Below are 15,303 nucleotides of genomic sequence, written 5' to 3' on the forward strand. Positions count from 1 at the left end.
TGCAGCCGGTGTTGCGAGAAATACCTCCTAGCTGAAATAAGTCACATCTATATCTATCTATCTATCTATCTATCTATCTATCTATCTATCTATCTATCTATCTATCTATCTATCTATCTATCTATCTATCTATCTATCTATCTATATATATATATATATATATATATATATATATATATATATATATATATATATATATATATATATATATATATATATATATATATATTTATATATATATATATATATATATATATTTATATTTATATATATATATATTTGGGGGGGTCCTGGGGGGGCGTAGCCCCCTGGTTAGAAGGGGAGGTCGAGGGGGGCGCAGCCCCCCCCCCCCCCCGTTAGTAGGTCGTAAAGCTCAGTTGGAGTAGTTTAAATATGCTCCCCGACCCTAAACCCTCTGCGAGCTATTTTGCGGCTGCGGCGGCTGCAGCGTCGCCGCGGCCGCCGCCAGAGGAGGTGATGCGCTTGCGTAAACATTATTTCCTATTTTCAAGAGTAAAAAAAAAAGTCCTTGAATTTTATTTTCAAAGCGTTTCCATGACTGTTGAAGGTTTGTAGAAAAGATATATGGGTTACCTAAGATTCGTTTTACGTCCGTGCCAGTATCTCATTACCTACCTTATGAAACATCACTATCTCTTCATATATCTTTTCTACAAACCTTCAACAGTCATGGAAACGCTTTGAAAATCCCATTCAAGGACTTTTTTTTACTCTTGAAATTAGGGGATATGTTTACGAAACCGCGTCGCCTCCTCTGGCAACGGCAACGCTGCAACCGCCGCAGCCGAAAAATAGCTCGCAGAGGGTTTAGGGTCGGGGAGCATATTTAAACTACTCCAACCGAACTTAACGACCTACTAACGGGGGGGCTGCGCCCTGGACCCCTCCCCCACCCACATGTATATGTGACTTATTTCAGCGAGGAGGTATTTCTCGCAACACCGGCTGCAGAGTCGCCGCGGCCGCCGCCAGAGCAGGCGACGCGCTTTCGTAAACATTATCCCCTATTTTCAAGAGTAAAAAAGAAAGTCCTTGAATTGGATTTTCAAAGCGTTTCCATGATTGTTGAAGGTTTGTAGAAAAGATATATTAAGAGATACTGATGTTTCATAAGGTAGGTAATGAGATACTGGCACGGACCTAAAACGAATCTTAACCCATATATGAAGAGATAGTGATGTTTCATAAGGTAGATTGATTGATTGATAGTTTATTGTTGCAAGTAAAACAACAAAGGAGAAGGGAGGAGCATGCCATCCCAACCCCCAGGCAGTGCAGAGTGTGATTAGATAATGTGATACTGGCACGGTCCTAAAACGAATCTTTACCCAGTAAAGTACTTTCACAATAAATTGAGCACTTTCCCTAATATTCAACCTATGCATGTAGATTATAATATATACCTACTACTTGTTATACAATGGATAAATCCCTTTAGGCCTCCACCCCCCAATCAGCTGAGGGCTTCATAACAACAAAGATGGCGTCGCTCGGTCAGCTGGTCAGCCTCTCCCGCTCATCCAGGCGCCTGGCCTCTCTGCCCAAAGGTACTGGTGCTCGTGCCTGGCTAACATGAAGATAGGAGGTGTAGTCCATCATGTAACCCAGGGTGCAGCGGCCTCAGGTTCCCGCCAGGGGTCGTTGTGTAAGGCCCTGGCTGGGGCAGGCGGGGGTCTGCATTAGTTAATTTCTGTGGAATCATCCCGGTGCGGGGGGCGGTGCTCCCTCCCCGCCCCCCGTGCCTGCCCCGAGCGGTCCCAGGGTGCGGGAAGGGCCTGGCAGCATTATTACTGTGTTGTGTCGGTGTCCTCACTTGACCCAGTCATTGGCTGAGACAGGCTGGGCTCAATTATTGTATATTATTATTATTTATTAGCAGTGTTCATTTCGATCCTGTGTGTCATCGTTAGGTGTGGCTTGGGTAAAGATTAACTCTATGCACCCTTCCATATCTGTTTATATAATCAACTGCTCCTGTGTTGTCCTCCTTGTCTTACCAACCTCCAAACCTCCCAGAAAGCCATTGGCAAGAATGTAGAAATGGAGACATGTGAAAGTAGCCCTGAAATATGTGTAGGAGCCCACACAGCTGTGGGTGGCGGTGAAGCCCACAGCATCCTGTGGCTGTCAAGACCGTGGCTCACCACAGCTGAAATCCAATATGTTGATCTTGTGCAGGGCACTATGCAGGTGCATAACATGTCTATTTGTGTTGGCTGTTGAGGGGAAGGGGTAGCCAAGTGTTCACGGGAGGGAAGTGAACCAAGTGTAATTGTAAGAGAACATGATGTGTTGTGGTGACAAGTGCATATGTATTTGTTTTCTGAATGAATCTTGCTCCGCAGTCTACAATCTGTTGAGGGAGGCTGTTATTATTATTATGATAAGCTACCAAAGCCTCCCTTCAGAGTGCAGATACAACAAGTTGAACCTCATGAAATACCAAAAGGTACTGGAGAGATGCAAAGGCAACGAATAGCTAAGAAACTGGCCAGTCAAAGCCAAAGGGAGGAAAAATAAAATTACTGTTTCAAAGAGACATTCACACGAGACTTAAATGTAGAAATGTCTGCAGAAAGGACATTCTCATTGGCTAACTGATTCCATAAATATGTCAACGATGAAGAAAACTCATGAGAATTGTGTCGTACAAAAATTTGTAGGGTTAAAAGCAAGATCATTTTGACTAAGAGCAAACCTCGTGACCCGGGCAGGAGTAAAAGGATCAGGCAAAGCATTGTGTAAGGTAGTGTTGTCCAAACTGGGGTCCGCGTACCCCTGGGGGTACGCAGCATAGATCAAAGGGGTACGTGAAAAGACGATGAACACACACACACACACACACACACACACACACACACACACACACACACACACACAGCAGAAACCTCCCATGTTCTGTGAAGGAAAAGAGAGAGGGAGGGACGGGTATACCTAGGAAGGACGTGTAATGTACGTGTATGTACCTAAATATGATATAATATTATATAAATATAATATAATATAATTCAGTTTAATAAGCCATTGCGGGTACGTAACAGTAGGAGAAGGTAATAAATGGTGGAATAGGAGAAAAAGTTTGGGCAGCACTGGTGTAAGGGATGCCAATTACTCTTAAAAAAACTTTAAATAAAATGCTAAGGGCAGCAACTTCACGCTGATGATCAATATTAAGAATAAGTGCCGGAAAAATAGATTTGATTGAATTGATAGCTCTGTCATGTAACTTTAAATGGTAATTGGCAGCAGACATCCAGTCACTTAGGGTGCGTAGAAAGTATGAGTGCTTGTATGCATCAATGTTTGGTTGTGTGTGTTACAAGTACGTTGACTGTTTACCTTGTGTTAAGTACGTATGTGGGTCAATGTCATTGTGAGTGTTTCTGATCTTGTATATAAGTGTAAGTCTGTGTGCTTGTCTGCGTATGTGAAGAGGTTCCATGTTTATCTGTTGTTTCATCCGTGTTGTGATGCCAGGCATTTGAGTGTAGTTTTTTGTAATGAACCTAGTCACCTTGGTGTTGATTTGTTCTAACCTATCAATGTTTCTGTGTGTGTGTAAGGATTCCACACCTTGGAGCAGTATTCTAGTGTTGGCCTCACAAGTGTGTTATACGCTACGTTATGTGTTTTATGTCAGGTGTGCAGTTATGTAGATTCCTCCTCAGGAACCCCAGTGTTCGGTTGGCTGTGGCACTAATATGGTCTGTGTGAATGTTAAATTTTAAGTTAATGGAGAGGTGAACACCAAGATACTTGTGTGTGTGCATTGCTTCAAGGTCTGTGTTATGAAGAGTGTAGGTGTGATGGATGGGCTTGTGAGCTCTGGTAAATCTTAAAAGTTTGCACTTGTCAGCAGAAATGCATCTGCCAGTTGCTCTTATCTACAGGGGGCTTCATTTCAATCAACCCCCCTTGGGCACACTAACAGACAGGTGAGTATACATGAATCTTCTAATGGGCACATGGGTGGGGGGGGGGAGGGGGCTTTGCCCCTCTTGACCCATGGCCACAGCTGCACAGGTTCCCTCACACATTTCAAGGCTTTTGTCACACTAGTTTTGATCTCTGCATTCTTTCCTGTGGTACTGTGGGAGATTTAAAGGTTAGCATAAGACATTATTATACGAGAACAGAAGAACAGTTGGTTAACCCGCAAACTGCTGTACGCGCCTTTCTGGCGGCTGAGAGCGCTGCTGTAAGCCTTCTTCTGAAAGCGGGCTTTTTCAAAAAAAAAAAAAAAAGCTGTGACAGAGATACTCAGATAAAAAAAAAACATTTTAAAAAAAAAAAAAAATCTAAGAAATTACAACATTACATTCACATTATTGTAATTGTATTGTGTATTGTAATATTTATGACACGTTTATGTAACTTAGATATCATTTATTGAAGGTCAATCTCTCGCTGATATAGCCGCACTAGGCGACGCACTCAGAATCTCAGTCCCGCAGCTTACGGGTTAAGTAGGAAATGAGATGAGGAGGGTGCATAATGGAGATCTTACCCACGGCATGGCTTGGAGCCCCTGAAAGAGAGACATTAGGTTTTGTTTGGTTAGATTAAGGTAATGAGGGAGTCAAGAGGGGGAAAACTTCTCCTGCAGTAGATTAGGTTAGAGTTGTTGAGTTTAATGTATTTTAATTTGTGGATGTAATGTGCTTCACACTGCACAGTGGCAGAGGCAGCAGTGGGCAGGTCTGCCTGCCTCATGGCCTAGTGTAGGATTTGGTCTCTGTCTGTTCCTTGTGACTGTAATGTGGACAACACTCTTTCTGGCCAATTTTGGAGCATTTTTCACTAATGATCTTTCTTTTTTCTAATTAATCACTAGTTTAAGGTGGGGGGAAACTCAGGAGACATGATTTTCGACAGGTCAAGCTAGGAAATTAACGAAATGCTTCACATATAGACTCTTCAAGGGCTTTGTGAAGCTGAGTAAGTAAAAGTTCTCTTTGAAAATGTGATGAATTTGCATTACAGTTAAAAATTTTGACATTAACCTAAATGAGCTTATATGCTTTAGAGTATGAATCCTTATGTATTGCAAAATTCACTGTTGTGAAGGCATGGCTATCAGCATCATTTTTTTTAAATCCATGACTCAAATCCTTACTTGTTACTTTGAGTTGTATTTTATATAGTTGAGATTGCAAAAGTTTATGTTTTTCAGGATGGAGGGCGATGCCGTGTGCTCCTGTCACCCCCGCGGTGGGCAGTGTGCGCTGCGCCTCAGACCTGGTGGAGCTGCCCGAGACCCATGAGATGCTGCGTAAGACCTGCAGAGACTTCGCTGATGCAGAGCTGCAGCCTTTTGCCGGGAAGTTTGACAAGGAGGGCAAGGTTCCTCAGGAGAAAGTATGTTGTGATTTTGTGCTGCCTCCTGTTTGTATCATACTTTTTAATTGATGTGCTAATCAAAGCTGAATTCCATGAGTCTTTGGAAGAGAATATTTCCTCAATCTGTATGTGTTCAGTAGACGTATATCATATTTCAATTTTGTTCAATTTTTTACAAATAATATTGAGTCCTTATGAATTGCAATACTGGGAAGACTAACAAAGAAATGTTTTTACAGGTAAAGGCGATGGGTGACTTAGGCCTGATGGCCCTGGCAGTGCCTGAGGCTTATGGAGGCACTGGCATGGACTACCTGGCCTATGCCGTGGCCATGGAGGAGATCAGTAGGTCAGCAGCTGACGTTTACTCTGATCAGCACAAACATGAGACCTAACACCCTTTTGCCAAGACTGAGTGTTTATCAATATAACATTTTAATTTAATGTTTTCATTTCAGTATTACTGTTTTCTCCATTTGTTGCAGTGTAATCTAACCATCATTTCTTCAGTTGTTTCATTATCAGAAGTATTAGCCTATTTTCCTACAAGATTAACTATAAGGTTTACCGTCATAATGCCGGATTGACTATTCATTGTTACAGAAAATATTAATGTGATGTTCTTTCTTCTATTCTTCTGTGGTTGTGTGCTGACAGGGGCTGTGCATCAGCTGGCGTGATCATGAGTGCCCACAATTCCCTCTACATTGGACCCATCCAGATGGCCGGCAGTGAGAAACAGAAGCAGGACTGGATCACGCCCTTTTCCAGCGGGGAGCGTGTGGGCTGCTTTGCCCTTTCTGAGCCAGGTATGACACTGCTCTTTAATTGCAAGTGGAATTTTTTAAATGCAGCCACATTTATTGTAATTATTTCACATTAGGTGTTTTTCATGTGAAGTTTACCATTTAATTATGTCATAATTAACTTAACTACATTCCTAATTCCCACAGTTTCAAGTTTTGCATTCAAATCCCCTAACACAATTACTTTTCTTTTAATTCCCCAAAATTTCAAACATTGGCCAAAATCCTCCCAAAATCTTTTTGTATCAGTCTTGCCTCTTTCCCCTATTGTTTACTATTGCCTGCACACTCACCCATGCACACTTCATGATATCTATCTTACCAGTCATCCACAATATGCTTGGTCAACATCTTCCATACCTGTCCACTTCCATCTATAGTTTTAAGGTAATAGTGCTCATCCTCTCTTTCCATTTACCTTTTCATTCCTTGCCTACACCACTCCTATGTTTTCCCACAACAGTGTGTGTCATTCACAGCCAGCACTTGAAAGGACAAACAAATCTATAAAACTGCATCATTGGCTACATTTTCCATTACTTTTATATATTTCATTCTCCAAACACTCATATATATTCAGTCAAATGTTAGTTTTAACCAAAAATTCTTTCTTGATTTAATGCCATGTGACTCACCTTTTCTCCTAAATTTTCGCTTGAATACGTATTGGTTTGCCTGAAGTAAAAATGTCATTATTACTGATCGTTTGTCTGCAGGTAATGGAAGTGATGCCGGTGCAGCTTCCACCACTGCCAAGGAGAGTGGCAGCAATTACATTCTGAATGGCACCAAGGCCTGGATCACGAATGGCATTGAGTCTGAGGCAAGCGTTGTCTTTGCCACCACAGACAAAGCCAAGAAGCACAAAGGCATCTCAGCTTTTGTCGTGCCAAAGCCCACAGAAGGTGAGTCAGCCAGTCTTTTCACCTCAAAGGATGTACAAAGGACTCATGCTCCACAGATTAGCAGGAGGGATGGTTGTCTTAAAAGTTAGGAATCAATTTTATTTTTAAATTAGACAGTATAACAATAAATGGGCCCAAGCAATAGTCAGATTTTTCCTCAGCAGATGTTTCCACTGCATCTCTCCTGGCCTGCCAGCGCCATGTTTGTTCACTTGAGTGGTCAGCAGCATGTTGCTTTCTATGAATTCTCTTGATGACAGGAGCAGTACGCTGCTCTTCCAGCACTGATCCTATCTTACTCAAAGCTTTGATGCACAGCTTTGAAGCTTTCCAGCCCACAGCCAGGTGCAGGAAAAAAAAAAATCCCATTGTGAATTCTAACTTACAAATGTTATATGAATTACAGCTGGTATTTGGAAAATGTTCATATTGCGGCCATTACTGGTCAAGAAAATTACATGACATAATACCAGAAAACTGCATTGTCCAGCCACCCACATCCTGCCACAACAAAAACAGTACTGCCACTCACTGGCTCAATTGATTTCCTGTCAGCATTTAAAACAGATAGCATTGTGGAATTTTGATAATCCTCAATTATATCCAGAAAATCTGGAATAGAAAAAAATTGGGATAAGTAAAATTGAGGGTTTACTTTGTGCATATTTGTCTCCATGTAATACAAACACATGTCCTGTTTTAATGAGCAGGTGCATCTCATTTGTAGACAGTCTCTAAAATTTGTCCCTTACAGAAATAATATGATGTGACAAAACATTTTCTGCATCCATTGTTTTTCAGGTCTGTCTCTGGGCAAAAAGGAGGACAAGTTAGGCATCCGAGGCTCCTCAACCTGTAATCTCATCTTTGAAGACTGTCGCATCCCGGCAGAAAACATGCTCGGGGAGCCGGGCAGTGGGTTCAAGATTGCAATGATGACTCTAGGTATTAGATCAGACCTTTAAGTTATTTCACAAAGTCCGACTGAAAATTGTCAGCTTGTAGCAGCATGCGGGGCATGAACCCTGTCCTCCTGGGTGCTGTGCCAGCATGCTGACCACTCGGCCACTGTATATGATTAGTGTTCATGTTAAATAATAATGCTTATTTCTGAGGGAGTAAACATAAATTTACCATGGCTTTGAAAAATGGTGCAAGGCTTCTACTTAAGTGAGAAGACAATTATTATGAATCTACTTGTCCCATGAAAGGGCTTTTTATGTTTTATCATTGTGTTGTCAGTGTTCTTTCCTACAACTTTGCATTGTCATTATTTGCTTTATCATCAAAGTCTGGCAACACTGAGGATAAAAAGGCTTTCAAATGCTCTCAAACATTTTGTGGTTCCTTACAAACCTCTATCAGTCAAGTTTGTCTCTTGTCTTACCCATACATTCCCTCATAACAGATATGGACGGCAATGATTTCATGGTGAATGACAGCCTCTTGTTTTGCAGATGCTGGGAGGATAGGCATTGCAGGGCAGGCTTTAGGGATTGCCCAAGCAGCTTTTGAGTGTGCCATTGACTATGCTGGCAAGAGGATGGCTTTCAATGCTCCCATACTTAAGATGCAGATGATCCAGGTGTGCTTGTGTAATTAAAGTAGACATTGATATAGAATTTGATTTAACTACAGTACCCACCCAAGTTTTGCGCTATACGAGATTTGTGATCCTCAAGTTTTTTTGCTTAGTTCTAAATTCTTACCCTCCCGAGTTTCGTGCATTATTGCCCGAAGTTTTGCACTGCTTTGACATGTATGGGTCACGTCTTTCTACCATCGGCATCACACATGCTGCCTTAAAATGCTGTGTCACAGTGGACATTTTCCTCCAACTATTGGGGCTATGGCCTGTTGCCCGTACACCCAACCGGGAGCGAGTTGTCAGCTGTTGACACGGATGGAAAATGGTTCTGGGTACAAGTAACTGCGTGACTGTATGCAGACAAACAGACGACGGCAGTGGCTGAGGAGTGAGGAGCAGTGGAAGATGGCCCACCAAAAAACTTGTAAAGTGGACTGGCAGAGCTGCTTTGTTTACTACAGGTTGAGAATCTTTTATTCGAAATTACAAAATCCGAAAACCCATAAATCCTAAAGATTTTTTAATGCTGACATGACGCATAACAAATGGAAAATTCAACAATGTGAGGGAAAGGTTTCACCACATACAGCTGTTGTGTGCTGCTCAGGGTTGCCATGTCTGTCTTTTACTTGCCCAATTGGGCGGGTAAACCTATTGCTGCACCGACACCTTGGGCTTTAAAACATCTGCCCACCATCTCTGCGGGCTTTGGGCTGGGATTGGGCGAGAACACAGTCCACGACCTGGCAACTCTGGTGCTGCTATGCATTAGTTCTGTCAGCAGTCGTCACAATAACATCTTCGCTCGTTACTCATTGTGATTATCGCATGTTGTGTGCTCTGTGGTGTAAAGATATTCTTGAAAATGTCAATAGGGCCTTCATATTCCGAAATCCGAAAAAATCCGAAATTCGCAACACTTTCGGTCCCGGGAATTTCGGATAAGGAATTCTCAACCTGTATTTAATCAACAAGATAAGAGAACACCCCATTCTGATGGTGTCACATTGTTACAGGGCAACTGCTTTGTTTACGTTGTGGATATGGGCAACTGACTTTGGCCGTGTGTGATGCACACCTGGAAAAGTTGATGTTGCTGGTTGCCCCTGCCGCTAACGTGGTTGGAGGAAAAAGGCCCAATGTGACACCAGCTTATGGACAAACAACAACTCATTTATGGTTGGGCGTACGGGCAACCTGTAGCCCCTATGGTTGGAGGAAAATGTTCAGTGTGACACCGCTTTAACCCTTTCACTACGGCCGGGCGAAAACAGCGCCCCGCACCGTATCCGAGATCGCCACGTGAGCCAAATTTTAAATGTCGCTATTGAATATAACAAGCATTCAGCCATAAACTCAATACAATCATCATGTATTATATATGAAAACATGTAGAATTAAATGGTACACACAAGAAACTCACTATGGCCGGGCCAAAACAGCGCCCTGCGTCATATCCAGGATCGCCGCGCTCGCCAAATTTCAAATGTTGCTATTAAATATAACAAGTTTTCAGCCATAAACTCAACATAATCATCATGTATTATATATGAATACATGCAGAATTAAATGGTGCACATAAAGAAGCATAAATTAATTGATAATTTTGAGATGTATGCATAAATATAAAGATGAAATAACTCGTATATTGGCTAAAGCGAGCCAGGACGCAGTATGGGCATCCTCGGACATGGTACAGGATACGCAAGGGCGCAGTATACGTGTCCTCGTGTTGAAGGGGTTAAGGCAGAGAGACTGCTGATTGGGTGAACATAGTTGATGATGTCATCAGACTTATAGTGAATCACAAGCGTGTTTTCAGAACTAGCAGCCAATCGTAAGGCAGCCATCTTCAGCTGCGGCTTTAAAACGACCCGTTCACTTCCCATTTTCTTAATTTTTCCAAGGTAAGTATTTTGAAATAACAAGAAAGTAAAGTGTGAAAAAGAAGCCAGCTTCTCCACAGGCTGGAACAAATAAGCGCTTTTTCAGTGTTTTCATTACTTTGAGTTTCACGATCCTTGAGGTTTGCACTGCACCTTCGGAACAAAGCAAGCGCGAAATTCGGGAGGGTACTGTATAGGCCTACATGTTAGAATGCTGAAACTTTGTCTTTGAACCATAGCTTTTATTACATGTTTTGAGTGCTTTGAGTACTCTGGCACCTTTTCCTTGGGAGTGGCCACAGCAGCAGGGTTTTTGTTTGCTGTCCACACACTTCATCCTTGCATACTTCAGTCACCTCATTCTTTAATGACTTTTTTCTCAAGTATTCCATCACCCCGTCCTTCCATTTGATTTTGGGTCGCCCTCCTGCATTTACAGTATTGATCTTACTCAGGTTCACTTCCTCTGTTTACTCTTTCTTCAAATAGCCACACCACCTGAGAGTGCTGCACTTAACTGCTTCCACTACTCCAGTTTTTCCCAACAATCTGCTCAGGTTTTGGAGTTTTGAAACATGAGGTGGACAATCTAGCGTTGAGCCAAAGGTTACCTCATGACTCAAGTCCTTTGGAGTCTCTTTGTGTGTCTGTGGCTGTTTGTTAAGTGTGATATTATTTGCAGTGTTGACTCCAATAAGATGGTTTGTTAAATTGCATCTAATTGATTGTTGAAATTTTACAGCATAAAATAGCTGACATGGCACTGAGGATTGAATCAGCACGTCTCCTGACTTACAAGGCTGCTGCCCTCAAGGATGAAGGGAGGCCGTTCAGCAAGGTGAGGCTTCCTGGGTCACTGGGGAGAGTTTAGCTTGTAGTAGTAGCTGCTGTGAATTTTTTTTAGTTTTGAGTTTTCTAATAATGTTTGTGGAAAGGCAGCAGTAAATTTGTATCCTTTAAAGTTGCTGTGATATGTTTCTTCTAATTTTGAAAGGGTCTAAACATACATGCATGTGTTGCCTAATGGCAACTAAAGTTACCAAGGAAGGGTGTTTTTTTTTTATACAAATGTATGGCCTTGCTCACGGAAATATAAATGAGGATGGTGAACTTCCCAAAAAACCCAAACATTTGTATGTAATGCTAAAGACAGGAGTACATTGTCCATCACACTAAACTGTATGGTTGTCCTGGGGTGGCTGGGGGATGCACTTCACTACTCCACAAAGGCCACTGAATAGGGATTATTGAATTAATCTTTGTGAAAAGACAAGGTTTGAAGAACATGCAAAAAAAAAAATAATACAGGCATCCTTCACAGTGAATGAACTTATCAAATTATTTTAAGAAAAATAAAAACATTATTATAGCAACAGAATAACAAGACACATATTGAATACAAACACTCAGTGGCTAGCAAAACACAGGAAAGGTATACAGATGCACTCAACAGCTGACAGAGACTGAGCAGAGTGTGTCAGGGAACACTGGCCTGTGAGGTTCAGTGATCACGTGAATGCACTGCTTATCACAGACAGATCCTAGAACTGATCATAGGGGATGGTATGTACATTTTTGATAGGGAAAGTCCAAGATCGTACAAGAAATCGGTTGTATAGTGATAGTTGCCTGTAAAACCACAAAAGAAACAATACTGAATTTATTATGGCTAAACTTTTTTTGGAGTTTTTCATTATATAAGGGGGCAGAATATTAATGCTCCTTCCTGTAACCTTTAGTATAAAATGCATTATGATGTAAAATTGTTTGACAGAGGCCTAACAATCTGCCTTCCCCAGCTGGCAGCCATGGCCAAGCTGTCTGCCTCGGAGACAGCCACCTTCTGTGCCCACCAGTCCATCCAGGTTCTGGGTGGGATGGGCTACGTCAGCGACATGCCGGCTGAACGACACTACCGGGACGCTCGCATCACTGAGATCTATGAGGGCACGTCGGAGATCCAGCGCCTGGTGATAGCTGGCAACCTCATCAAGGAGTACCAAGCCCTCTAACACTCAGGGCACCCCTTTTTTTCTCTATAATTCTGATCAAAGTTTTTTATGACAAAATTTTTGACCACACCACTATTTTTGAGTACCATGTGTATTCTTATGTAATTTGTGTATATAAACTACAAATATAGGATAATAAATATGTATAAAACTTACATTAAGCAACTTATCAATGCAACTCTGCTCATAACAGATTATTAGGTACATAGCCCTGGTATTCCATATTTAGCAATATTAGATGAGATATTTTTGTTACCTTATATTGGTAAATGAAAGAGAAATGCAAATAAATAGTGTTTTCTTAAAAATAGTGTCATGCATCACATTTTTTTTATTTTGAGAACTGGGTGGTATGCAGAGCTTCTAAATACATCTGTTCTTTTCTTTTGCCACAGAATATCAATGAAATATCTGCTCTCATGCTGGCATCCCTAAACCATTATGACTCTTTACATTTTCATCAGTGTTCATTTGGTTTTAATATGGAGTAACATTTATGTTGAATTTATCATGAATTGTAAATTTCATATCAGCTGCATGGTGTAGTAGTTCACCTCCTGATTTTGTCTGTTGAAATGCCAGAATTTTCCTCTTTACTACACTCCCACACGACTTCTGCGTGTAACGAAACACATGAGAAATTAATCCAGACAAGGAAAGGTTTTGCCGGTGCCTGGGATCGAACCCACGACCAGCGAGACGGGAGAGCCACTCCTTAACCAGTCGGCCAAAGAGGTAACCCCCTCGCAGAGTGAGTTATGGGAGGCTCGCCCATCAGGCAAGACAGCTGCACTACACTGTTACCACCATAAATCATCATCCCAAAAGCTGCAATAACACAAGTGAAAAATCTTGAAATGTGCACCACTGACTGCCAAGGACAAAACCGGGGCCTTCAGAATAGAAGTCAGGGCAGTTAACCAGCTGAGCCACTGATGAGCTGTAAGGTCACTGTTCCAGGGGCCACTTCAGCAGCTCTTAATCTGACTGCACTGCATTATTGCAGTTTCTTTAATGCATATGAACACTGTATGTGTCATCATGGGTTAATTAACCCGGTAGCTGCAGGGATCATGTTTCTTAAAAGTTCCTCTAAGTGAATTAATGAGAAAAAATCATCACTCTTGCAAACCATTTCATAATATATATCAACGCATTTGTGATCAGTTTATGCATCATCTATTTTGGGGGTTTATATCATGGCAAAAATTTGGCTCGGTGCTGGTACACGGTAAAGCCACAAATTTGGCCCGTCGCTGCTACCGGGTTAAAAGCTTTGCCAGTCACCCTGAGTGTAAGGGGGGTCACCTTTCCTTCATGTCCACAGTGGAGGCTGGGATGTCAGATTAAGTGCTGCAGAAGCGGCCTCAGCAGAGTGACCCTTTATGGTTTAGATCATCAGTGTCTCGTTGGTTTGCTGCCTTGACCTCTGTTTGAAAGACCTGGGTTTGATTCTTGGCACTCAGTGGTGTACACTTTGAGATCATCATTCTTAGAAAAATAATGTGACAATGCAGAAAATACCCTCTTTGTTTGTCAAGTGTTGATGAATTCTTCATAAATTGGTGCTTTGGATAAATAAGTAAAATATTATTATAATCATTATTGTTATCATATTATAAATACAGTAGAACCTCGTTCATCCGGCATGAATGGGGGAAAGCTTGTGCTGGATAATCCATTTTGCCGTTGTTTTGAGACTTACTATTCCTATTGAATTGCTAAAACTCTGGGGATCTTTAACAAGAGGGTAGCCTACTAGTTTTGAGATGCTGACTGCTTGTCTCTGGACAAAATAGGATGCTGTTTATTATGGATAGTATTTTTTTCTGGAAATCACTAAATAATTGACTTTTTAATGCCTGTTGTGCACCCACTGCTGCTCGCTGCCACTCGTTGCCACCAGTGTTGTAGGAATCTGCTCACAGCTGCAAAATAGCTCGCAGAGAGAGGTTGAACTTGCTTACTGTTTATACATTTCACTCACCGCTCACAAAAATCATAAGTGGACACACTAGAACAAAACCAGACAAATTTATGTTTTCCTGGTGTGTATTCCCCCAGTGGGCATGCATGGTGAGCAGCAGAGCAACAAATTTCTGCGATGAGGTATTTTTCACAACACCTGCCCGCATAGTGGACTACCACCACCGCCACCCTGTCCTGTCCTGCACTGCATAGTTCCGCTGTCACTGTCACGCCACACAGCGTGCCGAATAAATTTAAACTAACCAAACCTAACTTAACCTAACGTAACCTACCTAAAGAAATGGCTTCACCCCCTCGACCCCTTAATGGGAGAGCTAACGGAGGGGAATTCACCCCTTTGACTTGGGGAGTATGTGGAGTGCAAGATGTATGCAATGATATCTTGCCTCAAGTAGAACACCATCTTTCTGTATATTTATCTTTCTACAGGATCGAGCTGCCAATACAAAGGCCTGTCTTGAGAAAAATCTCAAGATCAGATCAGATCCGTGCCGTTGTTTTGAGGGTGCTGTTGCTTTCAAATGCTGGATAAACGAGGTTCTACTGTAGTATTATGTTGCCACTAATTACAACATGCATTATGTAAGTGTGCTGGGAATTGCTATGCCTCAGGGGAACTATTTCACAGCTATATATTGGAGCCGGTGGCTGAGTGGTTAGCGTGTGGGCGTGGCATCCAACAGGACCCTGATTCATGTCCTGCCCACTACCACAGCTGGGATTTTTCAGTCACTGCCGAGTGGCCTAAAACTACCC

General features: G+C 42.0%; 1 protein-coding gene across 1 annotated transcript; it reads left to right on the forward strand.

Moving 5' to 3' along the window:
• Positions 1 to 1,424: 1,424 nt before the first annotated feature.
• LOC127000257 (short-chain specific acyl-CoA dehydrogenase, mitochondrial-like) lies at positions 1,425 to 14,160 on the forward strand. Its single transcript, XM_050863709.1, has 9 exons — positions 1,425 to 1,568; positions 5,195 to 5,379; positions 5,601 to 5,710; positions 6,019 to 6,170; positions 6,884 to 7,072; positions 7,874 to 8,017; positions 8,530 to 8,657; positions 11,289 to 11,384; positions 12,346 to 14,160. The coding sequence occupies exons 1-9, from the start codon at positions 1,502 to 1,504 to the stop codon at positions 12,556 to 12,558; spliced, it is 1,284 nt and encodes a 427-aa protein (XP_050719666.1). The 5' UTR covers positions 1,425 to 1,501; the 3' UTR covers positions 12,559 to 14,160.
• Positions 14,161 to 15,303: the final 1,143 nt, after the last annotated feature.

The sequence above is a fragment of the Eriocheir sinensis genome, chromosome 18, assembly GCF_024679095.1.
Source record: "Eriocheir sinensis breed Jianghai 21 chromosome 18, ASM2467909v1, whole genome shotgun sequence".
NCBI lineage: Eukaryota > Metazoa > Arthropoda > Malacostraca > Decapoda > Varunidae > Eriocheir > Eriocheir sinensis.

What these genes read in the sequence shown, in the direction of transcription:
- LOC127000257 (XM_050863709.1), top strand. Translation starts at nt 1,502, where the DNA reads ATGGCGTCGCTCGGTCAGCTGGTCAGCCTCTCCCGCTCATCCAGGCGC. An exon ending in CCTGGCCTCTCTGCCCAAAG is followed by an intron (nt 1,569 to 5,194) that starts GTACTGGTGCTC and finishes TATGTTTTTCAG; the next exon opens with GATGGAGGGCGATGCCGTGT. An exon ending in GCCATGGAGGAGATCAGTAG is followed by an intron (nt 5,711 to 6,018) that starts GTCAGCAGCTGA and finishes GTGTGCTGACAG; the next exon opens with GGGCTGTGCATCAGCTGGCG.